At 42.6% G+C, this 25,160-nt stretch overlaps 4 protein-coding genes across 7 annotated transcripts; 2 read left to right on the top strand and 2 right to left on the bottom strand.

The window, feature by feature from the left end:
* Positions 1-838: 838 nt before the first annotated feature.
* Positions 839-2,669, bottom strand: ccdc32 (coiled-coil domain containing 32). The gene is made up of 4 exons (XM_070920873.1): positions 2,580-2,669; positions 2,036-2,300; positions 1,225-1,378; positions 839-1,079 (listed from the first exon to the last, which is right to left on the bottom strand). Exons 2-4 carry the CDS (start codon positions 2,280-2,282, stop codon positions 890-892), a joined length of 591 nt encoding a protein of 196 aa, XP_070776974.1. The 5' UTR covers positions 2,283-2,300; positions 2,580-2,669; the 3' UTR covers positions 839-889.
* A 160-nt stretch (positions 2,670-2,829) lies between these two features.
* Positions 2,830-6,167, top strand: pcmtl (l-isoaspartyl protein carboxyl methyltransferase, like). 4 transcript variants are annotated; one of them, XM_070920257.1, is made up of 9 exons: positions 2,830-2,883; positions 3,259-3,394; positions 4,050-4,154; positions 4,291-4,322; positions 4,430-4,534; positions 4,627-4,747; positions 4,842-4,927; positions 5,124-5,293; positions 5,527-6,167. In XM_070920257.1, exons 2-9 carry the CDS (start codon positions 3,277-3,279, stop codon positions 5,561-5,563), a joined length of 774 nt encoding a protein of 257 aa, XP_070776358.1. In that variant the 5' UTR covers positions 2,830-2,883; positions 3,259-3,276; the 3' UTR covers positions 5,564-6,167. The 4 variants fall into 4 exon arrangements, with proteins under 4 accessions (XP_070776358.1, XP_070776361.1, XP_070776360.1 ...); XM_070920260.1 differs by having other exon boundaries at positions 5,491-6,167; XM_070920259.1 differs by lacking the exon at positions 5,527-6,167 and adding an exon at positions 5,430-5,514.
* A 661-nt stretch (positions 6,168-6,828) lies between these two features.
* On the top strand, positions 6,829-9,280 carry rpusd2 (RNA pseudouridine synthase domain containing 2). Its single transcript, XM_070920894.1, has 3 exons — positions 6,829-7,485; positions 7,735-8,031; positions 8,176-9,280. Exons 1-3 carry the CDS (start codon positions 6,829-6,831, stop codon positions 9,004-9,006), a joined length of 1,785 nt encoding a protein of 594 aa, XP_070776995.1. The 3' UTR covers positions 9,007-9,280.
* Positions 9,281-10,896: 1,616 nt separating this feature from the next.
* disp2 (dispatched RND transporter family member 2) lies at positions 10,897-23,591 on the bottom strand. The gene is made up of 10 exons (XM_070920973.1): positions 23,497-23,591; positions 19,376-19,520; positions 18,906-19,177; positions 18,516-18,545; positions 18,263-18,386; positions 17,524-17,639; positions 16,464-16,579; positions 15,521-15,618; positions 15,105-15,263; positions 10,897-14,232 (listed from the first exon to the last, which is right to left on the bottom strand). Exons 1-10 carry the CDS (start codon positions 23,589-23,591, stop codon positions 10,897-10,899), a joined length of 4,491 nt encoding a protein of 1,496 aa, XP_070777074.1.
* Between the last annotated feature and the right edge of the window lie 1,569 nt (positions 23,592-25,160).

The raw sequence follows: 25,160 nt of genomic DNA, 5'->3' as shown, positions 1-25,160 counted from the left end.
ACACAACTATACATACTTCTAACCTTAACCCTAAAACACTTCACAAATATGTCTCCAGTCCCAAAGTCTAAATCTCAAATTGGTCCTCACAAAGATAGAGGTACAAGAGCCCACACACGCAAAATTCAGTGTCTGAGAATATTCTAAGTTTTAACTGCATTTCAGCTGCACCTCAGCTAAATATAACAGTGCCCTTGTTTCAGCTAACAAGCAGACAAATGTACAGAATCCATTCTACACCTTTTTATTGAAACACAGGTAAAAGATCTTATGTAAAATCAACATGGCAAAAATCAAGATGTTACATGTTATGTTTCAGAAATATATTCCTACTCTAGATGTCACAATTTTTAAAAAAAAAACAGAAAAATAATGTCTCTGAAAGATAATGCATTGCTTGCACGTCAGACAAGTCTAATTTACAACATGATACTGCATGTGATCCTTCACTAGCCTTTGCATATGTATTCAAAGTAGAGAGCCACTCTTGTCACAGATACAGTGGGGGGTCACCACACAGGCTAGATGCAAATTCTGCTGCTACAGGACAAACAGGTCTAACTTCAACTTTTTTATTATAAATTTTCACGGTGAGATTTGGTTGAAGGGATGAATAGCAAGGACAAAATACGTGACTGAATAAGTACTTAACACTCAGTTGCTGGGGATACAGAGGATAATGACGGGCTGTAATTGCTTCTTTGACCGCTGTTAACAAAGAGCTTTGGCCAAAACACTGCCATGACATAACGCAGCTCAAAATGAGCTGAATGGTGGGGTGGGGCCGGGGGGGGGGGGGGGGGGGGGGGGGGGGGGGGGGGTTAAAAAGTCACCCCTACTGAATGCACGCCAAATGAGTTCTTTTTTCAGTGTTACTATTTTAACACACTCATTTCTCCGGGCTGTGAGCTTCATCCTCCTCAGGGTTGTGTCTGTCTCCCTCAGCCTCCTCGTCGTTCTGTGTTTGGTTTGGTTCAGCTGCTTCCTTATTTTGAGACGGCCTCAGGAGATATTCCAGCTCTTCAGCGCTGATGGCCACCTTCTCAGGAATCAACCACCTCTTGAAGTGTTCAATAGCACTGGGGAAGGGACGTACACACAGGAAAAGAGAACAGCAGATGGAGTTATTACAGCAACATCTGAAGATAGAATATATAGGCTAATAAAATGTCAGTAGGATGCAGTACGTGTGTGTGGCAGCAAAACCCATCCCTCCCATCCTACCTCTCATCCATGTCACCGCCTTGGAAGAGCTCTGAGGTCTGGGCGTCGTGCAGAAATCTATCCCAGCATTCTTTCTTAGCTTGAGACAAGGAGCGCAACATGTCCCTGGAGGTCACGTCACTGGACTGGCCCTTTAGTTTCTTCAGGCGGTTCTCTGCATCAAAATGTAGACAAAGAAATACTGTATTTTACATCATAAATCTACATTCTTACTTTTTCACATGGGGGTACAGGGGCAGCAATTTCTAACACACAGCAGGGCGCAGACCAGTGTGAGTCCATAAAATTCTCTCAATATATCATGCTTTATTGCTCAAACATTTTGAGCTATTTTGCCATAATCAAGGTGGTATGTGGGATTGTTTCCTCTCTCTTCATATACAGTCCATAGGGGCTATTTCATGTACCAGATGCCTTAAATGTAATGAGTGTGGCTACTGTTTAGATCATTATCTAACTTTTTATCTATTAAGAGTGAATGTGATATTCTGTGATGTTTACATAGTCTTTTGGGTGATTTATAAATAAGTCACATGACAAATTGGTGGACTACATGTGGGGAAACCTGAAACAACCTCAGATGAAGGCAAAATAGCAGAAAGCATTTCGGGGAAAAAGGAGAGGAGGCATTTGGGAGAGGAGTTGTGCCACATGTTTCAGTTTGATGGAAACACTGTCATCCCAACAATCTCCCATACAACTTGATTGAGCAGGATGTGTGATGGATGGTGTCATCAGGTGGATGGAGGACAAGGTGAGCTAGGGTTATGATCGTGAGAGGGGCAGAAAGAGACAGGAGGCAGGCCTGTACCTAAACTGGCTATGTAGATCTCAGAATCCTCCATGGGTTCCCATTTGGCGCTGGAAGAACTGGTATTTGTCCCATTTGATTGTCCATTGACCTGCACTCCGACTTGTGCTGCTGGCTGAAATGAGTCTTTGAACTCCGTGTTGTTCTCTGGAGTTGCTTCAGCTCGCGCGTCCGGTAGGCTGGAGCAGATTTCGGACCACAGCTCCCCGCTGGACCGGACCTCCTGGCTCTCGAAGTCGTCGACCATTCTGATCTAGCTGACCAACTGAGTTAGGACAGATGTCAACATCAGTTAGCGTTAGCCCCATTTGGTTTTTGGCCTGGTTTTTGCAGCAACATTTAAACAGGCGTGCCCGTGAGACATTTAAATAAAAGACAGAAAGGGAACTACGCAGATTTCCAAATACGAGGATCAATCAAAGCTTAATTCACATCAACATACTTAAGCTCAGTTGGTGTCTAGCCTACTGTATTTACTATTTTTATGCATTTCAAATGTTCTTCAAACGGATTGTCATCATAATAAATTACAAATATGTCTTACCTGTGTGAAAATCTCAATACCGTAACTGTTATTTCCCCTAATGTATGAATTTGAAGATTGAAGATTAGCCTGGCTAGCTAACTGTAGCCATGATCCACAACCTTTAATGAGCGACATCCTACTTCCTTATTTAGGGTCATATGATTGGACGTTGTAACCGCCCATCAAACAGTTTCGAGATGTGATTGGACCGTTATGGCTTCACGTTGGCGAGTCCGCATCTTATTGGCCAGGCGCTGTGGTTCGCTGAGGAGGGAGCCAGGAAGTTTGTCTCAGCTGGAAGAAACGGTGGCGAAGTACCAAGGTAACCAACCTCTGCTGACCTCTGTTGAATAATTTAATTCGTGAGTAGCACTATTTGAGGAACTAATATTAGCATTTTCAACTGTTCAATGAAAGTATCTGTTTATAATGTAACGTTAACTCGTTATTATAGCTGTAAACTATGACGCTGGAACAGCTCGCTGGCTAAATGTCAAGTTCAGTTTAATATGTGAATCCTTTGCTCTGCCTCATTGAGTCCAGTCTGCTTGGATTCATTGATAAACCTATTACAAGTTGCCAAAACTGTCACCTTCATTGCCACACGGAGGATACAACCAGCCTATTAAATGTATGTTACAGTTATGTGTGTGTCGTGTACTCAGGTTTGCAAGCGCTGATCATCATGTCACTGCAGGGAGATCCAGTGTAGGAGATGCGAGCGGCGTTGCGCTTGGCAATAGTGGCAGTCCCGATGGGTGTGCTGCTGTCCCGGACCATGGCGTGGATGTCCAGTGGCAAAACGCATCCAGAGCTCATCAGCAGGCTGAGGGGTAATGGGCTGATGTCAGGGACTCGAGCTTTGATATTACAGGGTCTTTGACTCAAAACCTCAACGTCCACAGTGTAAAGTATGACAGCTCATGCTTTTATACTGTATTCAATATAAACTAGGGTGGTACTCTCTCTAGTAATGTGGATATTGGCTAAGCAGATAGAGGCATCCATTATTAACTTCACTCAGAAAAATATGGAGGATAATTTTACCCAGAAAAGAAAAAATGTCAAATATACGATTATTATAAGATAAGGTAGAAGGATTGGAAGAAGGGCAGTTGCAGTACAAAAGTAGAAAGAGTGCAAATATGAAATATAGAGTATCAGTAATGTGCAAATCCCTTTTTATTATTTTCCCTTTCTAATTTTATCTTTTGCATTGCATTTACAAAGTTTAGAAAAATGTATCACAGAACTGTAATGCAGCCTTTAAGATGAGGAAAAGACAACATGTAAGCTATATCATGATGTCACGATGACCAAAAGGCCACACAATTGTACAAATCTGATTGATATACCACCTAACTTTAAAGATTGACCCAATGCTATGCTTTCATTCTCATTTTTCTCTTCTAAAAAGCCTGTATTCATTCGGTTTTCTTCAGCATCACAGCGTTCATCCTGCACACATTTTACTCTTTTGTCCTCCAGATCATGGGGTGATCCGCAGCGACCGAGTGTTTGATGCCATGCTGGCTACGGACAGAGGGCTCTACTCTAGAGACTATCCTTATGCAGACTCTCCTCAGTCCATAGGTATTCATTCCAGTAACTCTTAATAGACACATGCAGACACTTGCCTGCCAATATGGTAACGGGTATTTGAGTGAACACTTTTTCATGGGAAAAGATGTGTGCTGTGACTCTGTGTTGTAATATTTTCTCATCACAGGGTACAGGGCAACCATCAGTGCACCACACATGGTGAGTAACAGACACTGAACTGCTCTGAGCAGATATCTTAAGTTGAATTATAATTCACTTATGCACATACACATGATTAATGTTTTCCTGTGGGCCTGGTCTGACAGCATGCTCATGCTTTGGAGCTGTTAAGTGACAAACTGACTGAAGGGGCATCAGCACTGGATGTGGGTTCAGGAAGTGGATATCTAACCGCCTGCTTTGCAAGGATGGTAAGTTCTATAGATCTATTCTATTCGCCTAAGTTTGCATAAAATACAGTATATGACAGAGTGCAATAGTTGCATTTTTCTCTTGTTTGTAGACAGGACCCAGTGGCAGAGTGGTTGGCATTGAACACATTGATGAACTGGTTCAAATGGCCATAAAAAATGTGCAGGCTGACGACCCAGAACTGCTCACCTCTGGACGCATTAAACTTATAGGTGAGTCACGATGTGTCAAAGTCATACCTCTTTCAAATGTTGAAACTGCACAGCTACAAGAGACTATAACAGTCATACCTACATATGTCCACAGTGGGAGATGGAAGGCTCGGCTGCACAGACGGAGCACCGTATGATGCCATTCATGTTGGTGCTGCTGCAGCTACTGTTCCTAAGGCTGTAAGGATGCTTTTACTCTTGTGAAAATGGAACAGAACAGAATAAGCAAAATCACAAACAAAGCACAGCGGGTTAAGGTTAAAACACACTGCAGTATATCTACAGTAGTGAACAGTCACTGGTCTTTAAAACAAATTTTCCCCAATGCTCCACGCTGACTGACTGAACTGAATTTTCTGCCCTTTCTTTGTTAAAGCTCTTGGAGCAGCTGAAGCCCGGTGGTCGGTTGGTTCTCCCAGTGGGCCCCGACGGTGGCAGTCAGGTGCTAGAACAGTACGACCGGCAGAGGGATGGGACCTTTCTCAAGAAAGCTTTGATGGGAGTGGTTTACGTCCCCCTGACTGACAAGAGGCGCCAGTGGCCTGGGTAATAAAAAACTTATAACCGATCATTTTTAAAACCAAAATCAATGACGGAAAACCACTTTATGTACTGGCAAAAACCTGCACATTAATCATGAACATAACCTCTATCAGGTGCCTCTGTAATCTGTTTTATGCAGTCATGAGTCACATCCACCTACATCCTGATGATGTCCATGCCATCCTTACTTCTCTCCCCAGAGGTGAGCTCTGACTGCAGTGTGGTTGCCCCTGCAGGAGGTGGCGTTGGTGCTGCGTCTCCGGGGCCCCGTAGCACTCTTCATGGTTTCACTAAGCTCCAGTCTTAAAGGCCACCTGCCCTGCTGGGTTGTCACCTAGCAACGTACAAGGAGGATCTCGCTGTTTGCCTGACCAGATTGTCTTCCAACAGTGCTAAAACAGTGAGTCACTGAATGAGCGACCACCGCTGGACTGATGACCTTACTCCCAGAATCCTTGGAGTCAGTTAGAGAGTGATGACAAAGAAAGGTTGTCTGAGATTTGAGTGATTCACAGTATTATTTATGGGTAAGTCGGTTAGCTTGAGGAGCTACAGTATGTGTTCTGGATGCTTGTGGGAAATGTGTGTATTTGTGTATAATCTCATGGGAATGCTGAATCCAGTAACCCATAAAGACAAATCCAAGTACAAGCCAAGGAATTTGAATGAACATTCAGCAAATTATTTAACAAAGTAATATATATTTTGTGGTAAGAACTTCTACTTACTTGTCCTGTTGACATTGTCACTGTATAGCAGAGGAGGCACTGTGCCAAAAAGTGATTAATTGAGGTACTTAATATTTTGAAACTATACAAATATTGAATTATGTGTACACTTTTAAGATTTATTAATAAAACCGACTATATGGATACTTTATTGTTTTCATTTTTGTGTTAATTAATGCATCAGGGCCAGGGAGAGCTACAGGACGGACAAGGAAGGGATGTTTAATATTCTGAGTGAGAGCAGGACACATGAAATGAAATGAAAATAATATCATCGTCTGCAGAAGGAAACATCCCCATTATTTAGAAAAATCTTATATTACTTGGCCCCTTCTCACAATAAATACAAAACAAATAGCCTTCCTTTTGAAGACATATCGCACATAATTTTCTTAAATTGAATAATTGTTGATCGACATTTTATTCCAGAGAATTCCACCGACACAACATAAACCCTAATTTCTCACATAAAAGACAAACTATTCAAAACCTGGAACAAATTAGCCTAATGACTTCAGCCTCATATTAGGTTATTACTCTGGGAACATCATTAAGGCATGTCTTCTAATACCTAGTACAAAATGCCGTCATCCACTGAATGTAGCGTCATCAAATCTAACTAATTACACATTATGAACAGTTGGTGGCGGTAATGCTCCGGTGAGGAGGTGATTTGCACTTCAGGACAAAGGGAAAAAAAGAAGAAACAGCCAGATTTAAGTAGTTTGAACTACATACCGGACTGGTTGGACTACACATTAACGTCATCACTGTGCGCCTTTAGGAAGAAGGACCTCTAGCTTGATAGCAATGCACGTGAGTGTGTCAGTCAGAGGTTTGAGAGGATGTAGTTTGCTGTCCTTCTTTTCGGGTCAAATTAATAGTTGTGTAATTAATAAAGTACAACGTTACGTTAGTTCGTTTTATGACGTTGAAATTATTTTTAATCTGAAAAGTAATTTTCTTTCTACACGGTATCACCAGAGCAGCTCGACGATGGAGCAGGCAGCTGCCGCCGCTGCAGCGCCGGCGGAGGAAAACAACCCGGTGCCAGAGGAGAAAACCACAACGAAAGAGGCAACAGAAAGTGGAAAACGGAAAAGTGACGAGCCGGACCAACTCGAGACAGGTGGCCGAGGGAAAAGACGGAGAGGTGCGGGAGGGAAGAAGCTCCGCCCGGGCGAGAGATACATCCCCCCTCCGCAGAAGAGGAACCCGGGGGTCAGCTTCAACCAGGAGCATTTCGACGAGACCTCCTACTACTTTGAAGGTGGCCTGCGCAAAGTGTATCCGTACTACTTTGACTTCAAAACGTACTGCAAAGGCCGGTGGATCGGGAAGAGCCTTCTGGAGGTGTTCAAGAGTGAGTTCAGAGCGGAGTCCATTGAGTATTACCAGAGGGCTTCCAAAGAGGGTCGCATCCGGCTGAACGAGACACCTGTGGAGGACCTGTCTGTGGTGCTCAGGGTCAGTGTCACCTGTACATATGTGGGATTTTGATCATTATGCAAACATGGCTTCAAGAGCAAATTCAAATTCGGATTTGTCTAGCCTTACTGTAAATGTGTCTCTAGCTTTTCTTGTTTGACTTTGAGCCAGAAGTTTAACAACCAGTCCTCTCATTAAAGAGGCACCAAATCCTAATACTACATGCAAAACATGTTAGTCGAAACACTATTTATTATCTAAGTTTTACTCTTCCCTGACTATCCACAGAATAATGACCACATGAAGAACACGGTGCACCGCCATGAGCCCCCCGTAGTCGGCAGACCTCTGGAGGTTCTGGTGGATGATGGTGAGGTGCTTGTGGTCGACAAGCCTGCCTCCATCCCGGTCCACCCGTGCGGCCGTTTCCGTCACAACACTGTGATTTTCATCCTGGGGAAAGAGCGGGGCATCTCTGAGCTCCACACTGTCCACAGATTGGACCGGCTCACCTCCGGAGTGCTGCTGTTTGCCAGGACGCTGGAGACCTCAAAGAAACTGGACCAGCTGGTGAGAGACAGACAGGTACGTTCAGGATGTGCTGGATTTAAGCTGTAACTAAGATTTATCTGGTGTTATTCTTTAGCTTGCATTTTCCATAACGCAGCACAAGTGTATTTGTCATATATCATTCTCAAACATGTCCTTTACATTTGTGCTTTCCAACAGCTGGAAAAGGAGTATGTGTGCCGAGTTGAGGGGGAGTTTCCAGAGGGTGAGCTGGTCTGCGAGGAGCCCATCCTGGTCGTTTCCTTTAAAATTGGCCTCTGCAGAGTTGATCCGAAGGGAAAGGAGTGCCGCACTGTCTTCCAGAGGCTTACCTTTAATGGAAAAACCAGTGTGGTCCGCTGTTTACCCCTGACTGGCCGCACACACCAGATCAGGGTCCACCTCCAGTACCTGGGCTTCCCCATCCTCAATGATCCCATCTATGGGTCCTCCGCCTGGGGTCCTCACAGGGGGAAGGGGGGGCTGTTGGGAAAGAGCAATGAGGAGCTGCTGAAGGCTCTGGTAGAGGAACATCGCTCTCAGCAAAGTCTTCACCTGTTGGATATTCCGGATGATGGGATTATTACTGAACAAGAGGCAGAGAAAAACAAGACATCTGAGAAAGTTGATGAATTAGACGGCACCTCTGAAGCCAACAAAAGTGGAGAAAGCCATCAGACACGGATTGAAACACAGTTGCTGACAAGTTGTAGCTCAAGCAGTGAGACAGTGAATGAGGCGAGTCAGGGCTGCACAGACTTAAACACTAACGATACCCCTCTCAAATCTCGACCAACAAATGGAAATCAAACTGAAGCAACTGACTCGACTCACAAAGCTCCTCCAGGGACCACAGACCACCTGTGCAGCGAGTGTAAGCTAGTACGACCAGATCCTACAGAGAAGGAGCTCATCATGTACCTCCACGCTTTACGTTACAAGGGACCCGATTTTGAATATTCAACACGTTTACCTGATTGGGCCAAAGAGGACTGGGTCGAAGATGATTAGAGCTGACCTGATGAACACTGCTGATGACTTTTAAGTTGCTTCCTTCATGTATGTTTTTCACGACAGTTAAAAGAAGAAAATCTGTAAGAGGTTTGGCTCTGAGGCAGTTTTGATTTTGCTGTGATGCATATCTATTGATAATTCTTCAGTAACTTCTCTGAAGGTGGTATAAAATGCCTCAGCACTTCTTTTAGCGTATGCTTAAATACAATTGTATTCATTCTCGTTTTACTTTGAGGACGGTTTTAATGTCAAGAATGTAATTTTAATTTAATTTCACCCTTTAAACCTGTATTCTGTCTGGTGCTCACACCAAGATTTGAAATAAATTGAAAGCCAGGCTTCAGGAAAATAAATGTTTTATTTCAGTTTTGTGAAAAATTAACAACATTGACACCTGTAAATAATAGTGGTGGTGACCTTTTGATGTCTCCTGTTCATAGAAAGCCTGTGATGAATTTCATTCGTCTCTAAGGCAGGTTATTCTGCTGAGTGATGTAAAGTGGAGGCTCATTGACGATTGTGATTATACAGTCAAGATGTCAAAAGCAAACACTTCTTACAAAGAGAAAGCTTGAAAATAACACTGCTCAGAGGCACATTAGAGGTCTGAACCACCATCACTTACTTTTATACTTAATATCATATTAAGGACCATAGACACATCTCTTATTTTACTTTTTTTTTAAGGACACATCCTTTGCATAAAACACACAGTTTCAGTTGTTTCAGCATATGAAACCTGTTGAAAGACATTTGGCACATGCTGTTCATGACATAAATACTGTTTTTGAATTTTTTGAATGTTAAAGATAAAATCATGGGTCGTGAAATCTCAGCTGTGGGATGGGGTGTAAATAAAGGCTTCCAGTACCTTTTAGAAGTTTCTGTTAACAGTGCTGCAGCAAGGTCTATATACAGATAGTTAGCTGTTGAGGCAGTGGCATGTGATGGTACAACTAATGCTTTAGAAATAGAAATTAGAGCTTCCTCCTTTCTTTTCAAAGACCTTAATTAACGGTGTATAAACCCACATATAGTGTTATATCTGCATTACAAACCCTTTTTGTCTTTTAGTACAGTAAGTAAACATTACATTTTTTTGGCACTGACACTGGAATAAACAGCATGATTTTAATTTGACAGTGAAACACTAAATGCAAACAAGCCATGACACTACAAATGACACATTACTAACTAAGTTTCTGGTTTTCTATGCCATGATCACAAAGGACATACTGTACATGATATCGCCACAAAGTGCGGAACCAACTGATTGTAGTTAAGTGACAGTTGTTTGCTACTCAATGCAGCTCTTTCTCTGAATATCTCCACATTTCTCTTTTTAATATTCAGAAGTCCATGAATGAATATGGCTCATTAAGGTCAATTAATTCCAGCATGGAGAAAGGCGCTGTATTTGTTTTAACCCAGTCTGTGCAGATGTTTTAAAAAGTTCCAGGCACAAAGTAAATTCTGCAGCACTTGATGATTTTTTGTGTTGATAACAAACTTCAGTTTCTTCAAGTGTGACATTGGTGCAAAAGTTGTGGCTGAAAAGAAAGCTTATTTTTTCATTTTCTTCTGTGTGAAAATGCCGGGTTGAATAAGTCATGCTTTGATTTGACCTCTGGCTGAAAGAAACACTCATGCTCTGACCTTATTGGTTTGTAACATACACTGTAACACACCTTAGCAGCAACATTAGACAAACATGCTGTCACATGTTACATTTGCAGTTGGCTTGTATTTCCTTTGAGTATTATACAAAAGTAACAGTGTATGCTCTTTTTGTAGTTTCTATATGCTCATGTACGTTCAGTCCTTTTTTTATAATTTCAGAGGAGTTAATGCACAGTGTTTGCAAAGATCAACCCAACCCAACTTCATTCAACATGTATCCTCCCGTTGTCCATCTCTCTTTATCCAGACGTCTGGCAGGTCTGGCTTACTGTTGGGTAAGATGACAACTTCTTCACTCTGACTGGTGCGGCCCTTATTACAAGTCTCATAAACTGTTTCTTTCAGTGAGAGGCGAAGTGTATCTCTCTTGCCGTTTAGGTGTCCTGGCTGTAAGTGAACTTCTTCTTCTCCTTCGTTTGGCTGCATGTTGGAGGGCCCTGGTTCGATGTCACTCAGACATGTTTCGTTAGAGTCCTCCAGGCCCTCACAGGAGCTCTGAGACTGGGAAGAGAGGTGTCCTTTATTGAAGTGATGATGGTGATGGGGGCTCTCCTCTGTGGTTTGCTCGTCTTTGCAGAGGGACGGCTGGTCAATGGTCTCCAGGGTGTGGCTGATGATGGTCTCCTCTATGCTGGAAGATGAGGAGAAAGATGTATTGCTCCAGTGCTTCACCCCACCAGACTGATCTCTGCATGTTTTACACAGCAGCTTGTCCTTAGCTGCGTCTTCTTGTGCCAGGCCTACAGGCCGCAAGGTGTTTTCTTTGTAAGGAGAGGAAGTCTGGAGGGCTGGAGGTGCTTGGCAGATCTTATGTTGACGACTGCACATCTCCTCACTCTCCCTGTCCATGCTGTCCCTGCCCACATCTTTCCCACAGTACTCAATCTCATCGGAGAGCACAGAGGGCCGGTTGGACAGCTTACTGGTGCAGGTGCTGTTTTCAAAACTGTCGCTCAGTCGATAGGCCAATGGCTGCAGCTCATACTGCTCCGGCCCTCTGCCCCCGTCTCCTCCTCCTCCAGTCTGTTTCGGTCTCTGCTGACGTTGGTGGTTAGGGTAGAGATAGCCACCTGCCTCCTTCTCATAACTCCTTCTCCCTCTTGATCTGCCAAAGGCCCCGTTTGCAGCCGAGGAACCGGGGTCTGCTGCTGAGCACGAGGATAGTGCGCCATCAGTGTGATCTGAAAAACACGGCAGCGTGATCTTCCCACAGTTTTTCTGGGGTCCAAAAAAGCAGCATAGGGACTGGAAAAAGAAGGTTGCGAATCCACATGCTACACATTTCACCAAAAACAGGAAAATCCCCAGTTTTCTGAACAGCAAGGCCGTGGCAGGCAACATGATGATCCCCATGGAGAAAAATGCACCAGAAACTATTGCTACAGGACATCCCATCCTTTTAGTGGAGTGCGCTACTTTCCCGATTTTGTCCGAATGAGGAGCCAAGCTGTAGGATATGCAGTAGTTAGCAATAAAGTCAACAGACAGCCCTGCTGCTGATGATATAAACAGAGCCTCGATGCCACTCAGCTGCCATTCAAGAAGAACGAGGAGGCCAACAGTGACAAACACACTGCCTCCTACAGCTGCAGTCCCATATATGCTCAGTGGAAGGTTCCAGGTGGTCAAGAGAAGCAAAGCAAATGTGAGAGCTACTGAGAAGCCAGCTACTACCAGAGTCTCAGAGCTTAAAGCCTGTTGTAGGTCAAAAAGAGACAGATGACTGATGAACCAGCCATTCTCCAACCCTTGTGGTGCTCCTGATATTTCTTTGTTAAACCAAGTCAGGATTTCTCTGTAGAAAAGACTGGTTCTGCTGAAGTTGAAGCTGTAGAGGTATGTGGTTTTGAATGCCAGCACGAGGGCAGCAACCCTGCCATCTGGCTGGAAGTACAGGCCTCCGCTGTGGGCCAGATGGCCCTCGGCATACCTCTCCGCCAGCATCATACTGAGGCAGTTCTCAAAAACGCTGGGAGGGTAGGGGAAAGGGATGTCATTACAGCAAAAATGGAGGGAATCATCACTCTCTGAGCACCGTCTGACAGATACCCAGTGTATTAGCTGCTCCACAAGACAGATATTGTCTGTCATAACATCTTTATCCTCAGGTGACGGAGGGGAATAAAAGCTTTGGTTCTGAACCCGTCCACACAAGTCCCTCAACCAAACCTGAGCATCTGGCCGGCTCATGTTAAAGTCTGGGTCAAGAACCAAAGAGCCATTGCTCTTGGGGTTAAAGTGATCCCCGTTATCAGTTGCTTTGACACCCCAAACAAGCATTAATGTAACAGGTTTATCCTCTCCATTCCTCTGTCTCTCAAACATGAACATGTGGCGATACTCTGCGTCGTATCTTTCAAACGGGTGACTGGAGCGGAAAAGCTGGGTGACCCTGCTGTCTAAGGTAGGCAGCTTCATGCCTGGGTCAATGCAGGACATGTACATGCCCCCAGCAGCAAGCACTGCAAACCAGCACACCCAGATGTACCTAAACTTTACAACTCCACATGGCAGGATTTTCATGAATAATAAGTTGGAAGTGTCAGTGAGGCCTCTTTTTAATTCTCTCAGCTTCTGCCCAAGAGTGAAAAGGCATCTCTTACGTGAGCTTGTGTCCCAGAAGCCGCCGGTGTTTTTGGAGCAGCATGGTTTCCATCCCTGCACTGCTACAGATGCAGAGGACGTTTCTGTGTAGCGCTCACGCAGGATGAAAGAGCACGGCAGCCACACTAACGCCAAGATTGAGCTGATAAATGAGGCAGTTCCTAGATAAACAGAGAAACATCTGATTGCTGTGATGCTGCTGAGGTAACCAGAGAAAAATGCTGCGCTGGAGGTCAACCCTGACGCTAAAATCAAATAGCCGACTTCCTGCAAAGCTCTGTTTACTCTCTTCTCCAGGGAGGCCAAGGGATTTTGGGATAGCTGCAGATTCCAGAAATCGGCGAAGATGAAAACCTGATTGGAGCAGCTTCCCAAGAGAATAAGAGCTGCTGAGAAGTTGACCAGGGGAAAGAATGTCAGGCGAAATGCGACTTTGTAGAAGAAATAGGAGGTCAGGAGGGAGCCTGTGATTGCTACTACAGATAATGCTACTATGAAGACAGAGTGTAGATAAAGAGCCATAGTGAAAAGAAGAGACACAACAGCTAGGACAGGGTAGACTGAATCTCTTGCCAGGTAATACTTGAACAGCGTCTGCTTGATGCCAAAGTCCATGCCAGTGATAGTCGTATTGTTGTACGTCAGATCCCTTCCTTCAAGACTGTTCATGTAGATCTCCATCATGTGTCTTCCTTTGTCGACGGGCAAGAACAGAAGGCTGTACTTCAGTGTAGGGATCTGGTATTCAACAGTCTGTGGGCCAAGGAAGTCTTTATCAACCAGGAAGTGTAGGATTTGGAACACCACGCGGGATTGTTTACAGCGGGACGGGACCGAGGAACAGCTGCCATGTTTGGGTCTCTCGATGCAGGTTTCCACTAGATGTCCTTCGTGATAGTACGGAGCACATTTCCGGAGAAGGTTCAGAGACTCAGACACCTGGGGGGAAAGAGAAAATGGAAGAACTAAATAAACCTTCAGTTGTAAATGACATCACCTAGTTTCGTACCCACTTTTCCTTCACCTGCATCATCAACTTCAACTTAAAGGAAAAGTTTGAAATTTTGGGAAATACGCTTACTTACTTTCTGGCAGAAAGTTAGATGAGAAGATTGATACCACTCCCATATCTGTATGACAATTTGCCATTTTACAAGGGGTTATATGCCTGACTATTGGTTGGGGCGAGTCCAGTAAGTCACTGCTCCCAGCCATGAAATAGTCCGGGACATAACCGCCTGTAAAACACTAAATTTTTCTACAGATTAAACAAATGAGATATAACACAGTGCTGGTAGGGAGATTTTGTTACCTTTGGACAGGGCACAGGCTAGCTGTACAGTCTTTATGCTAAGATAAGCTAACCATCTGTTGGCTGTAGCTTCATATTTGCCATACAAATATGAGAGTGGTATCAATCTTCTCATCTAATTCTTGGCAAGAAATCAAAGTGTATTTCTTAAACTATTCTTTTAACTAATGCAATGTTGATTTTTGTGCTCAAGTTTTTGTGGCTATACAAACTATTGCTTTAAATTTCGTAAAAAAGAGAGTGAAAAGTCCCAGCGACTTCACAGGGGGGCTGGCCTTTGTGCTTTTGTGAACATTAAGCTGTAGCTGCACTACAAAAATCTCAATATTCTACTTCACCTAGTCTACATTTATTCAGTTATTAACAAGAATTACAACGACATATCTACAAACACCAAATTGGAATTGCAATGCACTTTTTACAAAAACCTTGTGTTTATAATTGCGACTTATGTAGTAATTTGTTTGTAGGGTAATTTTTACAATGAGAGCTACACTACCTGGTGCGAGGTGAGGCTGAGGCAGCAGGAGGCATTAGTGAGGACAGCCAAGTAATTCCCCAGAGACCAGCTCGGACAACAGCCGCTTCTGGACGTTGCTTCAGCCTCCCCCCTCACATGCTGCTGGCACAGGTCCTGGAACTGAGCCTGGGAACGAATCTGCATCAGGCGAGGGAAAGATTTTTTGAACACATGCCCAGTTTTGAAACAAATTCAGAAAAAAAAAAGAATGAATTTCAGATGAGGTCATGCACATAAAGTAGTGTTTTTAATTTCAGCAGGGCAATGAAATGTGGGATATGGTCAGGGCATTAAAGAGAAAGAGAAGACAGAAGATGATGACTAAAGAGATGAAGAAAGAAGCAAAAGGCAGGAGAGCAAAGGTGAGATGGAGGGCTGAGTACTTGAGAGCGAACCCTGGATTGCTCCATCTCACACATGGCGTGGATGGCCTTCAGACTCCAGAGACTGGCTGAGTTTTCTGAGCGAAACACCAACTGAGCCAAACGCTCGCCTGCATGGAGAGAGACAGATGGATTCAGCATACAGGAAGAAGATGACCAGCAGTGAATCATCACTTTGTTGGGATGGTTAGACATGTTCAGAATGGTTAAACTGGGGTATAAATTCATAAAGGTAAAACCAGGCTAACAACGAATTCCTTGTGTGTTTCTGCTGTCTGTGTTGAATAAAAATTAGGCTTCATAAAATGAAAACCTTGAGGCTTTGAATTAGTAATAAACCCGTTGAGGGTGCTTTCTGTGTATTTATAAGGCAAACAGAAGTATAGTCTTTGATCTACCAGCACATTATTTCAAAGTAGAGATTAAAGAAGGAAATCTGGGATAACCTTCTCAAGGAAAAGCACTCAGCAAACTGTTCTCTTTGAAGCCACACTAGAAGCTATTATTCACATCTTCTTACTATCTGACTACTTTTTTTAAATTTGCATTTAACCAATAAGCTCTCGCTGTGTGTTTTTATGTTGTACTGTTGTCATTAAGTTTGCTGGGAGTGCTGATTGTCCCTCAACAGGCTGGAGGGCTTTGCCTTGAGCTCACAATATTTACATATATGGAAGCTGCTCAACTGCTGAATAGGCACACATTTACATTTACATTGTTTTAATAATATTTCCATTTCATCGTCTGCTCTGCTGAGTACGCTGGAGCCAGCAGTGTTACATATCCCTCTTAACTTTCATAAATGTGCAATACAAATCTATAATGGGGATATTTTGATGCGATTGGTATTTGTATTACTACTCTGTTACTATAATCAGTGTTGCAGACATTTTAAAGATCTAGTCATCTTCAATGAATTTTATTGACAGGGACGAGCTGATCAGGACTGACCCACCTGGAGCATCACAGAGGAAGGTGTCTGGAGAAGAGTCTCTCGCCAGCATCCTCTTGATGCGAAGCCTGGAGGGATCCTGGCCGCCGCTGCCATCTCCGCTGGCACCACCCCCAAAACTAGCACAGATAGTAGCACACACGTGCACATTTTCAGTCTCATTAAACACATACTGTACATTTTGCTCCAAACAAGTATAACATTGAGAAGTCCCACAATTCAATCAGTTTAAACCAGCGTTCATTCTTTTTTTGGCCACATGGGGGCAGTGCAACAAGCTGTAAACACAACACTGACAGATTATTAGCTTGACATATCAAACATGTTAGCAAACAGTTGCTTATTTACACATCCAGCAGACACGCACAGGCTACCTAGTGAATGTAAGTGCAACATTCACTCTCCTTCTATCTCTGTTTTGTTTTCCACCAACTCCTGAGAAAAGTATTGTGCTTTTTAGCTGCTAAATACTCAACTGTGTCAGCTACCCACTAACTTTGTCTGTGTGAGCTGTAACTGGAAGCTGGTTGATGGGAAAGGTGAGAATGACCCAAAATAGTTACATTGCGGGCCATAAAAGCAAAAACAATGAGCTGAAATATGCTAAGATGCTCTGTAGAGCTGAGAGGAACTACAGAGTCAGGTGATCATATTCTGTGGGCACTACGAGCAGGACCTTTCACATTAAACAGTCATTTAATTAATTGTTAATATAAAAAAGCAACTTTAATCATTTATTCTATTATGTTATCGACACTTTTAATCACATATTCTTATGTCATTATTCATATATTTATAATATATATATTATATTTAATATGCTTTTATTTTCTATTTCTATTTTTTGAATGTGTTTTCTACTGTCAAATGATTAAAGTTAAAGGCATTAGTTCAAACAACAACACTTTACAGCCACACACCCCTATACATATGTGTATTACATGACCACCATTTCTGTATATATGTGCCATTTATATCTATTTGTAAAGCATCTGTGTGCATCAGTCAGTGGTGCAGGCTCTCTGCACAGCGAGACTGCACTCTACTGAAAGTCTCTGCCGACCTTTTACTGAGCTGCTGTGGTAAAGGAGACAGAGTTTTCCCCGGGCCAGTGTTCTCCTGAAGCTCAGACAAGCTGGACTGGCGAACTCCGATGTATGTTCCCCGTGGCTCAAAGCCCTGAAGAAAGAGCACACACACACACACACACACATACACACACACACACACACACACACAAACAGACATCAAAGCTAAAGACACAGTGTGGATGCTGGTGCCCAATGCACTGCAGCAGCTTACTGAATGAATTATCATCACAAGCACTCTATAATGTTGTCTGAACTACCCATAAAAAAACATCCTGAATTAGCTTGTTTGGTAGATGAGTGTTCGATGTTAGAAAGAGCCCAACACTTAAAAAGCATAAACTCTTGTGTAGCCCACATCATTGTTGTGAGTCACATGTTACGTTTTCAGAATAATGTCTTTATCAGTGTTTATCCTGAAAGCATTCATCTCAAAAGGGAGAAGATGTATTTAATTAAGATGACAGCGAGTGTGCTCTAATTCACTGCGGTTCATTGAATCTGAGATGAGATTGAAGTAAATGGATACGGCTGACATCATGAGTCTTTAGGGAAACAGTAATTAACACTCAGCCGGAGGTGGTGAGGGAGGTTTGTATTGTAGACTTGACAGAAGGGTGACAGTAAACAGAGTGTGTTGCACAGAGGGAGACCTCAGGATAGTGTGTGTGGGTGTGTGTGTGTGTGTGTGTGTGTGTGTTTTTTGAGACTCACCAGCAGCGGGTCAGAGAAGTCTGGCAGTGGACCAATGAAGAGTCCAGCCAGCGAGCATCCCAGTAGCAGCACAGCACAACCCACCAACACTGCTAACGGGTAGTCCACCATCACCTGGGAATAACTGCCAAATAGAAAACCACAGAAGAAGAAGCTGTCACTGACACTGAGTAAAAAAATATTATTTATATGATAATGAGTGCAACATGAAATCCCACTGGGTTTTAAAGTGAAAATTAGTGTCAGTACTTACTTCCTAAGGATGCAGTAGAGTCCTCCATCCCTGTAAATTATTGAAAATATGATTATAATAATGACTCAACACACAAATATAACAAGGATACTACACTAAAGAAATAGTTCAACATAAAACAACAAATCGTCATTTACATTTCGTTTTTTGTACAGATTCAACAAACAAGATATAACGTGTCAATTAGTGAGCTTTAGAGATGCTAGTAGGTGTATTTTGTTACCTGCCAGGCTAGCTGTTTCCCCCTGTTTCCAGTCTTTATGCTAAGCTAAGCTAACCCAGCAGCTGACTCCAGCTTTATATTGAATGGACAAACATGAGTGGCATCAATCTTCTCATCTAACTCTCCGCCAGAAACCCAAAATGTGAAACTATTCCTTTAAAACACACCTTACTGTCACCACATGTCGCTGTTTCTGTGTCCCACTTTCATTCGACCCATGCAGCCAATGACACCTCACCGCGCCATGACGAGACGTCTGATTGGCAGAACTACAACTGTGTGCCACTTTCACCACTACACCTCCTTCAGGATGAGGACCTGCCATGTTTGAATGACAGTCGTGGCAGGTGTTTGGTTTGATTGGCCCATAATGGGTGCAGTGGGGACATTTTCGGGGCTTTGGCGAATCGTAGGTCCCGGCTTGAGGACCCTGGGGGACCTAGGGAAGAAAAAGAGGATGGAAAATACAAACACGGGCATAGAGGATTCTGGTATCCTTCAAGTCTTTTGAGAGACACAATGACTATTTTGACACTGGCTCCCAAATCCTGGATCTATTTCTTTTTTTAGACGTTCTGCTTCGGTTTTAATATATCTATACTAAACAGCACACAGTGCAGTCAGTGCTCAGACATACTTGGTGATAAAGCTGGCAGGAGGAAGAGGGTCTGCCAAGGCTGCTGCAGCTGTCACATAGCTCCCCTTCAGACTGGATGACTGTCAACTGGGCCTCGGCGGCACAGTCGCTATCAGGAGGGCACAGAGATACCGCCGGGATCTCACTGAGGAGAGGAAAAAACAGACAGGAGGAGAGATAGATGGGTGAGAGGGTGTGAAAAGAAAAAACAGTAAAGAAGAGAAGAAAAATGTTGTTCCAGGGGAGGAAAAATGATTGACAGATAGGCAAGAGAGAAAGTAGCAACAAAGCTCTTTTAAATTGAGGGTGCAAAAGTTGAGTGAAACAGTGAAAATGCAGAAGGTAATGTTTATAAAACTTTGGCATAACAATCTATCTCCCCTGCCACACATTGACTGACATCTCAGTTTCTTGACTGCATTCTTTGCTCAGCTTCATCATATTCAACGGAGAATTGAGCGGGCCAGCAGAACTAATGAGGTAAGGAATGGATTTCTGGGTAACACACTGTGGCTACTGGAAGTAAAGAGGCCCAATTAAAAAAGAAAGGGGGGAGGGTGGTGAGAGTTTTCACATCATGTCACAGACCCCATTAAGAGAGAGAGAGGTAGGTGGCTGTCTAGGGTAGATAACGAGACTGAGTGATGGGTAACGGCAGCAGTCAGGAGAATCCTGGAGTGGCGCTTGTAATGATTTGATTCTCCCATCTACATTTGTAAAGTATTCCTTTTTCATTCCTTCAGTATAAGCTCACTTTATGAAACCTGGTTAGAAAATGATCTATTTTTAGCCACACTGGCAGCATGTCTCCAGGGATGGCAATGTTGGTTGGTCCACCACTTTGGTCCTGATTCAAATATAACTACTGGATACATTTACATGAAATTTTGTACAGATATTCATGGTTCCCAGTGGATGAATCCTGAATGACTTTTGTGATTCCCTGACTTTTCCACTAGCACCACCATAAGGTTGGCATTTGAGTGAATTATCTCAACAACTATTGGGTGGATTGCTATAAAATTTGGTACAGACATTCATGCCCCCCTCAGGATGAAGTGCAATGATTGTGGTGACCCTCTGACCTTGTATCGTCACCAGGTCACAATTTAAATTTCTAATACTTTGGTTTAAACACCTGCAAAACTATTGACATTACCAATAGCCTCAGCTGTGATTTGTGTTTAGTGCTAATTAGCAAATGTTAGCATGCTAACACACTACACTAAGATTGTGAACATGTTAAACATTATAACTGATAAACATCAGCACGTTAGCATTGTCACTGTGAGAATGTTAGCATGCTGGTTTTAGCATTTAGCTCAAACCACTGCTGTACTTAAAGCCTCACAGAGCTGCTAGCGTGGCTATAGACTCTAAATCTTGTAGTCCAATGCGAAACAGAAAAAGATAATTTTTTCCAACTTTAAACCTAAAGGGGGAGACTGTATATAGCGGGGTTAAATCTGATCTTGCTTTTCAGTCAGGTGAGTTCATTTATCATTTAAGCCTCACGATGTTCAAGCTAGTATAAATAAATAAACCAAACTGAACTACTGAGCAATGCTCTAGTTGTATCTCAGTAAAGGGGCCATGAGGTCTGTGTAGTCTACCACATGTTTGTTTTTCCACAGTAGACTGGATGCAACCACACTTCCTGTCCTGTCACCATGGCGACGGAGTAAGTCAACAGAGCCTAAATGACCTCACACAGTTTTATTTGCATCCTATAATAAGGCGCACAGATGATGAGCAGTCTGGTATACAGTAGCAGAGGGATTATGGGGCTGATTAATGGAGGGAACTGAACCTCAGTATTTTGTCTTTGTATTACAATAAAAACTGTAATATGATCTAAATAATAAATAGCCTGCAGTGTACTAAGCAGCTCTTAGAAACACAGCAAATGTTTGTCATCTAGTTTAGCCTATTTAGGAGCTGGAGTGAGTGAGTAAACACGCTCATAAAACATATCTTGGAAATCAACGCTGTCAAGTAATTTAACACTTTTTTCTATTACTGTAGTTTGATAAACTCCATCCATCCTGAGCTCCATGCAGGTTAAATAATATGCTGAATTAATAGTCTGTACTGTGTAACCTTTGTCTGGTAGCCTCCTCACTACGGGATTGAGGATGAAGAGTATTTAAGGCTGTTACTCCCCCTTTGATGGTTTTTCACACACACACACACACACACACACACAAGGAGAGCAATTTGTGGAGCTCATCAATATTTCAGTGGATGAATACAAAAATAAATCCAGGAAGGTGTCACCGAGCTGCTTGTGCACTGATGTCAGAATGACCGTGAGTGTGTGAGGTAAAACAAAAGTTGCTCTCGTTTCATTTTACATGCAGTCAGTTGCCAGTTTATTAGGCATGAAATATCAATGAGGGTAGACAAAATATTAGAAACACCTCGCAGTATAAAGCATTAGAAATCAACAGCAGCACAAACTACAGCATCCAAAATAACCAGAAAGTAATTCAAAATCAACAGTTTAATTGTAGCCTTCCATAAAGGTAAATGTATGTCTATTGTATTAGACTCTGGTTAGGTGTACCTAATAACAACTGAATGTATGCAGTGGTGGATAACATATTCAGATCCTTTACTTACATGAAAGTAGCACTACCAGACTGCAAAAATACTCTGAAAATGTTACTTAAGTAAAGTCAGTAAATCAGCATTATCAATAAAATGTACTTAAAGTATCAAATGTAAAAACTATCAATGCAGACAAAATGGCCCCCATGGATGTTACACATTATACATTATATTAATATTACTGATTACTGATGCATTATTGTGTAAGTGGCATTTTACTAGTTGGTCGAGGTGGAGCTCATTTGAACAATTTTACTGTAGGCTAGTTTAATCTATAACAGTGTGTCACATTTTATAACCTCCTCCTTTAGTGTGTGATTTAAGTTCATTTGAATAATGTTATTTCTTTCTTTCTGTGGTCAAATCTAAGTTTGACTGTTGGAATTAATCCTGTGAGCACTAATCTAAGCTGTGAGAACAGTGTTTAAGGACAGCTTTAAGGCCCTCAAAAGACGAGGAGAATCACAAAGTATCTATCAGGCTAAAGACTGTCAGCTCTTACTACTCTCTCCTCCGTCTGCTTTCAAGTCTCTGCCTCTCTCCCTTTCTACAGCACATCTCTTTCATCAACTCTCTGGATGCCAGTCAGTGTCATGTCCTCAAACATCTCCTTAACCGCCAATCACACACGCACACACACGCACAAAAACAGGACAAAAGCTCATGCGGTATGCAGGAGGCAAACTGTTAACCTTCCTTAAAAGAGAGCTGGTTTCTGAGGGGTATCATTAAAAGGAAAACGGCTTCAGGGTCTGCCTTCAAGGTGTAAAGAAACCAAGAGAGGATCCTTCTTGGAAAGACAAAAATGTGGCTTGTTGCTAATCTAAAGGGTGACAGGCCTCAGCTGTTCCCAGCCCGACTTTCATGTTTGAAGCCCCTTGGTCATTTTACATGCAGCAGACGGAGTGACAGGGTGACACCAGTGACCCAGAGAGGCGGTTAAAGCAGGAGGTTGATGCCACTGAGCAGATCGTTCAGTTCTCAAGTCAACTAGAGTGAAACGGTGTGAGAGAGTGTGCTGATTTGTGTTACTACATACAGTATATCTATCATAGGCAAAGAATCAGAGCAGAGAAGCTTGTTTGTATGATGCTGAATTAAAGAGGGCACTTGTTCTTGTGTATCATCTTGCTAAAATACTGATATACAGTGTGATTTCATGGAATAAGTAATGATATTTGACCTTAAACTGTGATTACCCAACATAAATCCTTAAAAGTAAGTTGACCACAGCACATGACCATCTCTTGGTTTCACCAGCTGTACAAACAATGCAACATAATCTGGAATTAATGCTGTAATAATGTTGAAATAACAATTATAATAACAACAGCAGAGAGCATATCCTGTACATAATCCTATGGGCTACAGCATATACACAGCTGGATTGAACAATACTCACATCTGCCACAGGAGGGTAAAAGCACATTCACGTCTAAACCTCATTTATCGTTCTACAGTAATCAAGTTACACCAGAGAAATCCACAGACAAGAAAAAAAAACAACCCACCTCTGGCAAGCCTGCTGAATTTCCCTTTCATCTGTAGGAGAATCATCCATCACTATCGCATCCGTGCTTTCTCCTATTATCGAGCAAGCCTCCATCTCCCTCCTGACTCGGCTTTAACGCTCAATCTGAAAAAAGGCAATTATGAATGTCCTGTTGTTTTTGAATTGAGTTGACCAAACAGCCTCCATCTGCCCAGACTGAGTCCACGAGGATCAGAGGTACGGGCTTGTTTCCGAGGCTGCTACTACACAGCAGCACCGGGGCTGTTTGGGTTAATCTGCCCCCGAGCTGCGCTCTGATTGGCGGAGCCGCGGTGATGCTGAGGACGCTGCCTGGTCGCTGTCCAACCGGCCGCGGTGCTGGAGCACAAAGTGACGGGTTGTGTGCATCGGTGCCTGCTTAATTGGCTCGGACAGGAGCTACATCTGCTGTTCAATGCACGTTATGAAGGTGCACAGACATCGATGCTGTGTTCAATTAAAACAATCACTTAATTGGGACGTCCAGCTGCTGATCACCAAGCCACTGAATACTGTGATGGCTGCGTGTTACTCCTGTGATGATGGGAAGTCAGGTAAACGCTATTATCCTCGCTTTCCTTTATTTAAATCTACACCAATCAGTAAGGAGGAGAGTGAGATCATCAGTGTTGTAATCATTCAATTGAACAAAATGTTTTTATTTAAGTTTGTATTTAAGTAGAACACCTACGTATCAAAATGATGGCCTTAAAGTAGTCTGGTCCCTTTACGTTGTCGTTGCATTATAGTAATAAAAAAGTAGTATTTGCTGCTAATTCTAACTATTTACATATTGTGTTTTTCTATAAGACACCATTTTATAAAGAGTTTGTCAGTTGTAAATAGAGGCTTTGTTAATGATTAATAAAGCATTTACTAATGCTTTATAGATCAGTTATAAGCCATCAATAGGAACAACGTTTAGGTTGCCAGGTTGTGAAAAATCCCTTGGAGTGGCTGGACATTTGTTAACAACATGTACAACTGCAGACCTGATGGATTAAATTAATGACTCCTCAAAGCAGCAGACTAGATGGCTTATTAGAAAGTGAGAAAACTATTAGCATTTCTTAACAGATTAATAAATTAATGGACTAACATTATTACTGCATTATTACCAAATGGAAAGGGGATATTTCAAAAAGTCAAATGTTGTTCTTACAAAAGCTTATAGCGGATCTATAAAGCATAATTAGTAAATTAGCAATTAATCATTAATAATGCATCAATTACAATAAAGGGTGCCTTATTAGAGAGTAGTGCTGCATAGTAGTAATTCATCATGTTATTATTATCTTACCTTGTGTTTTAAGCCTACAGTCATTACTTAGTGAACTATGCACAAAGTATCTCTTGAATCAGTCTGATACTGATTTGTAGTGGTCACTGTTTCCCAAGAAAAAACTGGGGTAAATTAAGTTTTGGTGTCTTTATAAAATTGATCTAGCTTTTATATAATGAAGAGAAAAGAGGGGGAGAGAAGAGAAGATGAAAGGAAGAAAAGAAAACAGAACATGACTTTGTGCTACTTATTAAGAGAAGTGAGAGCCAGCCAAAGCCGAGCGGCTCAAGAGAAAGAAGAAACTGTGACACAGCAGACCTGTGTGACTCGCTGCTAATGAGGCGGCCGCTGGTCTGGCTCTG

The sequence above is a fragment of the Enoplosus armatus genome, chromosome 15 (genome assembly GCF_043641665.1).
Source record: "Enoplosus armatus isolate fEnoArm2 chromosome 15, fEnoArm2.hap1, whole genome shotgun sequence".
Lineage (NCBI taxonomy): Eukaryota > Metazoa > Chordata > Actinopteri > Centrarchiformes > Enoplosidae > Enoplosus > Enoplosus armatus.
The sequence above is the reverse complement of the archived record's forward strand: the minus strand, read 5'-3'. Positions and strand labels throughout refer to the sequence as shown.

Coding starts and splice junctions, on each gene's coding strand:
- disp2 (XM_070920973.1), bottom strand. CDS start 23,591: ATGGAGGCTTGCTCGATAATAGGAGAAAGCACGGATGCGATAGTGATG. Junction 19,521..23,496: donor ATTCAGCAGGCTTGCCAGAG/GTGGGTTGTTTT, acceptor TCCTCTCCTCAG/TGAGATCCCGGCGGTATCTC. Junction 18,546..18,905: donor CGACATGTGGTGACAGTAAG/GTGTGTTTTAAA, acceptor AATAATTTACAG/GGATGGAGGACTCTACTGCA.
- ccdc32 (XM_070920873.1), bottom strand. CDS start 2,282: ATGGTCGACGACTTCGAGAGCCAGGAGGTCCGGTCCAGCGGGGAGCTG. Junction 1,379..2,035: donor GATCTACATAGCCAGTTTAG/GTACAGGCCTGC, acceptor ATTTTGATGCAG/AGAACCGCCTGAAGAAACTA. Junction 1,080..1,224: donor GGCGGTGACATGGATGAGAG/GTAGGATGGGAG, acceptor TCCCTTCCCCAG/TGCTATTGAACACTTCAAGA.
- pcmtl (XM_070920257.1), top strand. CDS start 3,277: ATGCGAGCGGCGTTGCGCTTGGCAATAGTGGCAGTCCCGATGGGTGTG. Junction 4,155..4,290: donor AGACTCTCCTCAGTCCATAG/GTATTCATTCCA, acceptor TTCTCATCACAG/GGTACAGGGCAACCATCAGT. Junction 5,294..5,526: donor AAGAGGCGCCAGTGGCCTGG/GTAATAAAAAAC, acceptor TTGCCCCTGCAG/GAGGTGGCGTTGGTGCTGCG.
- rpusd2 (XM_070920894.1), top strand. CDS start 6,829: ATGCACGTGAGTGTGTCAGTCAGAGGTTTGAGAGGATGTAGTTTGCTG. Junction 7,486..7,734: donor ACCTGTCTGTGGTGCTCAGG/GTCAGTGTCACC, acceptor GACTATCCACAG/AATAATGACCACATGAAGAA. Junction 8,032..8,175: donor AGCTGGTGAGAGACAGACAG/GTACGTTCAGGA, acceptor GCTTTCCAACAG/CTGGAAAAGGAGTATGTGTG.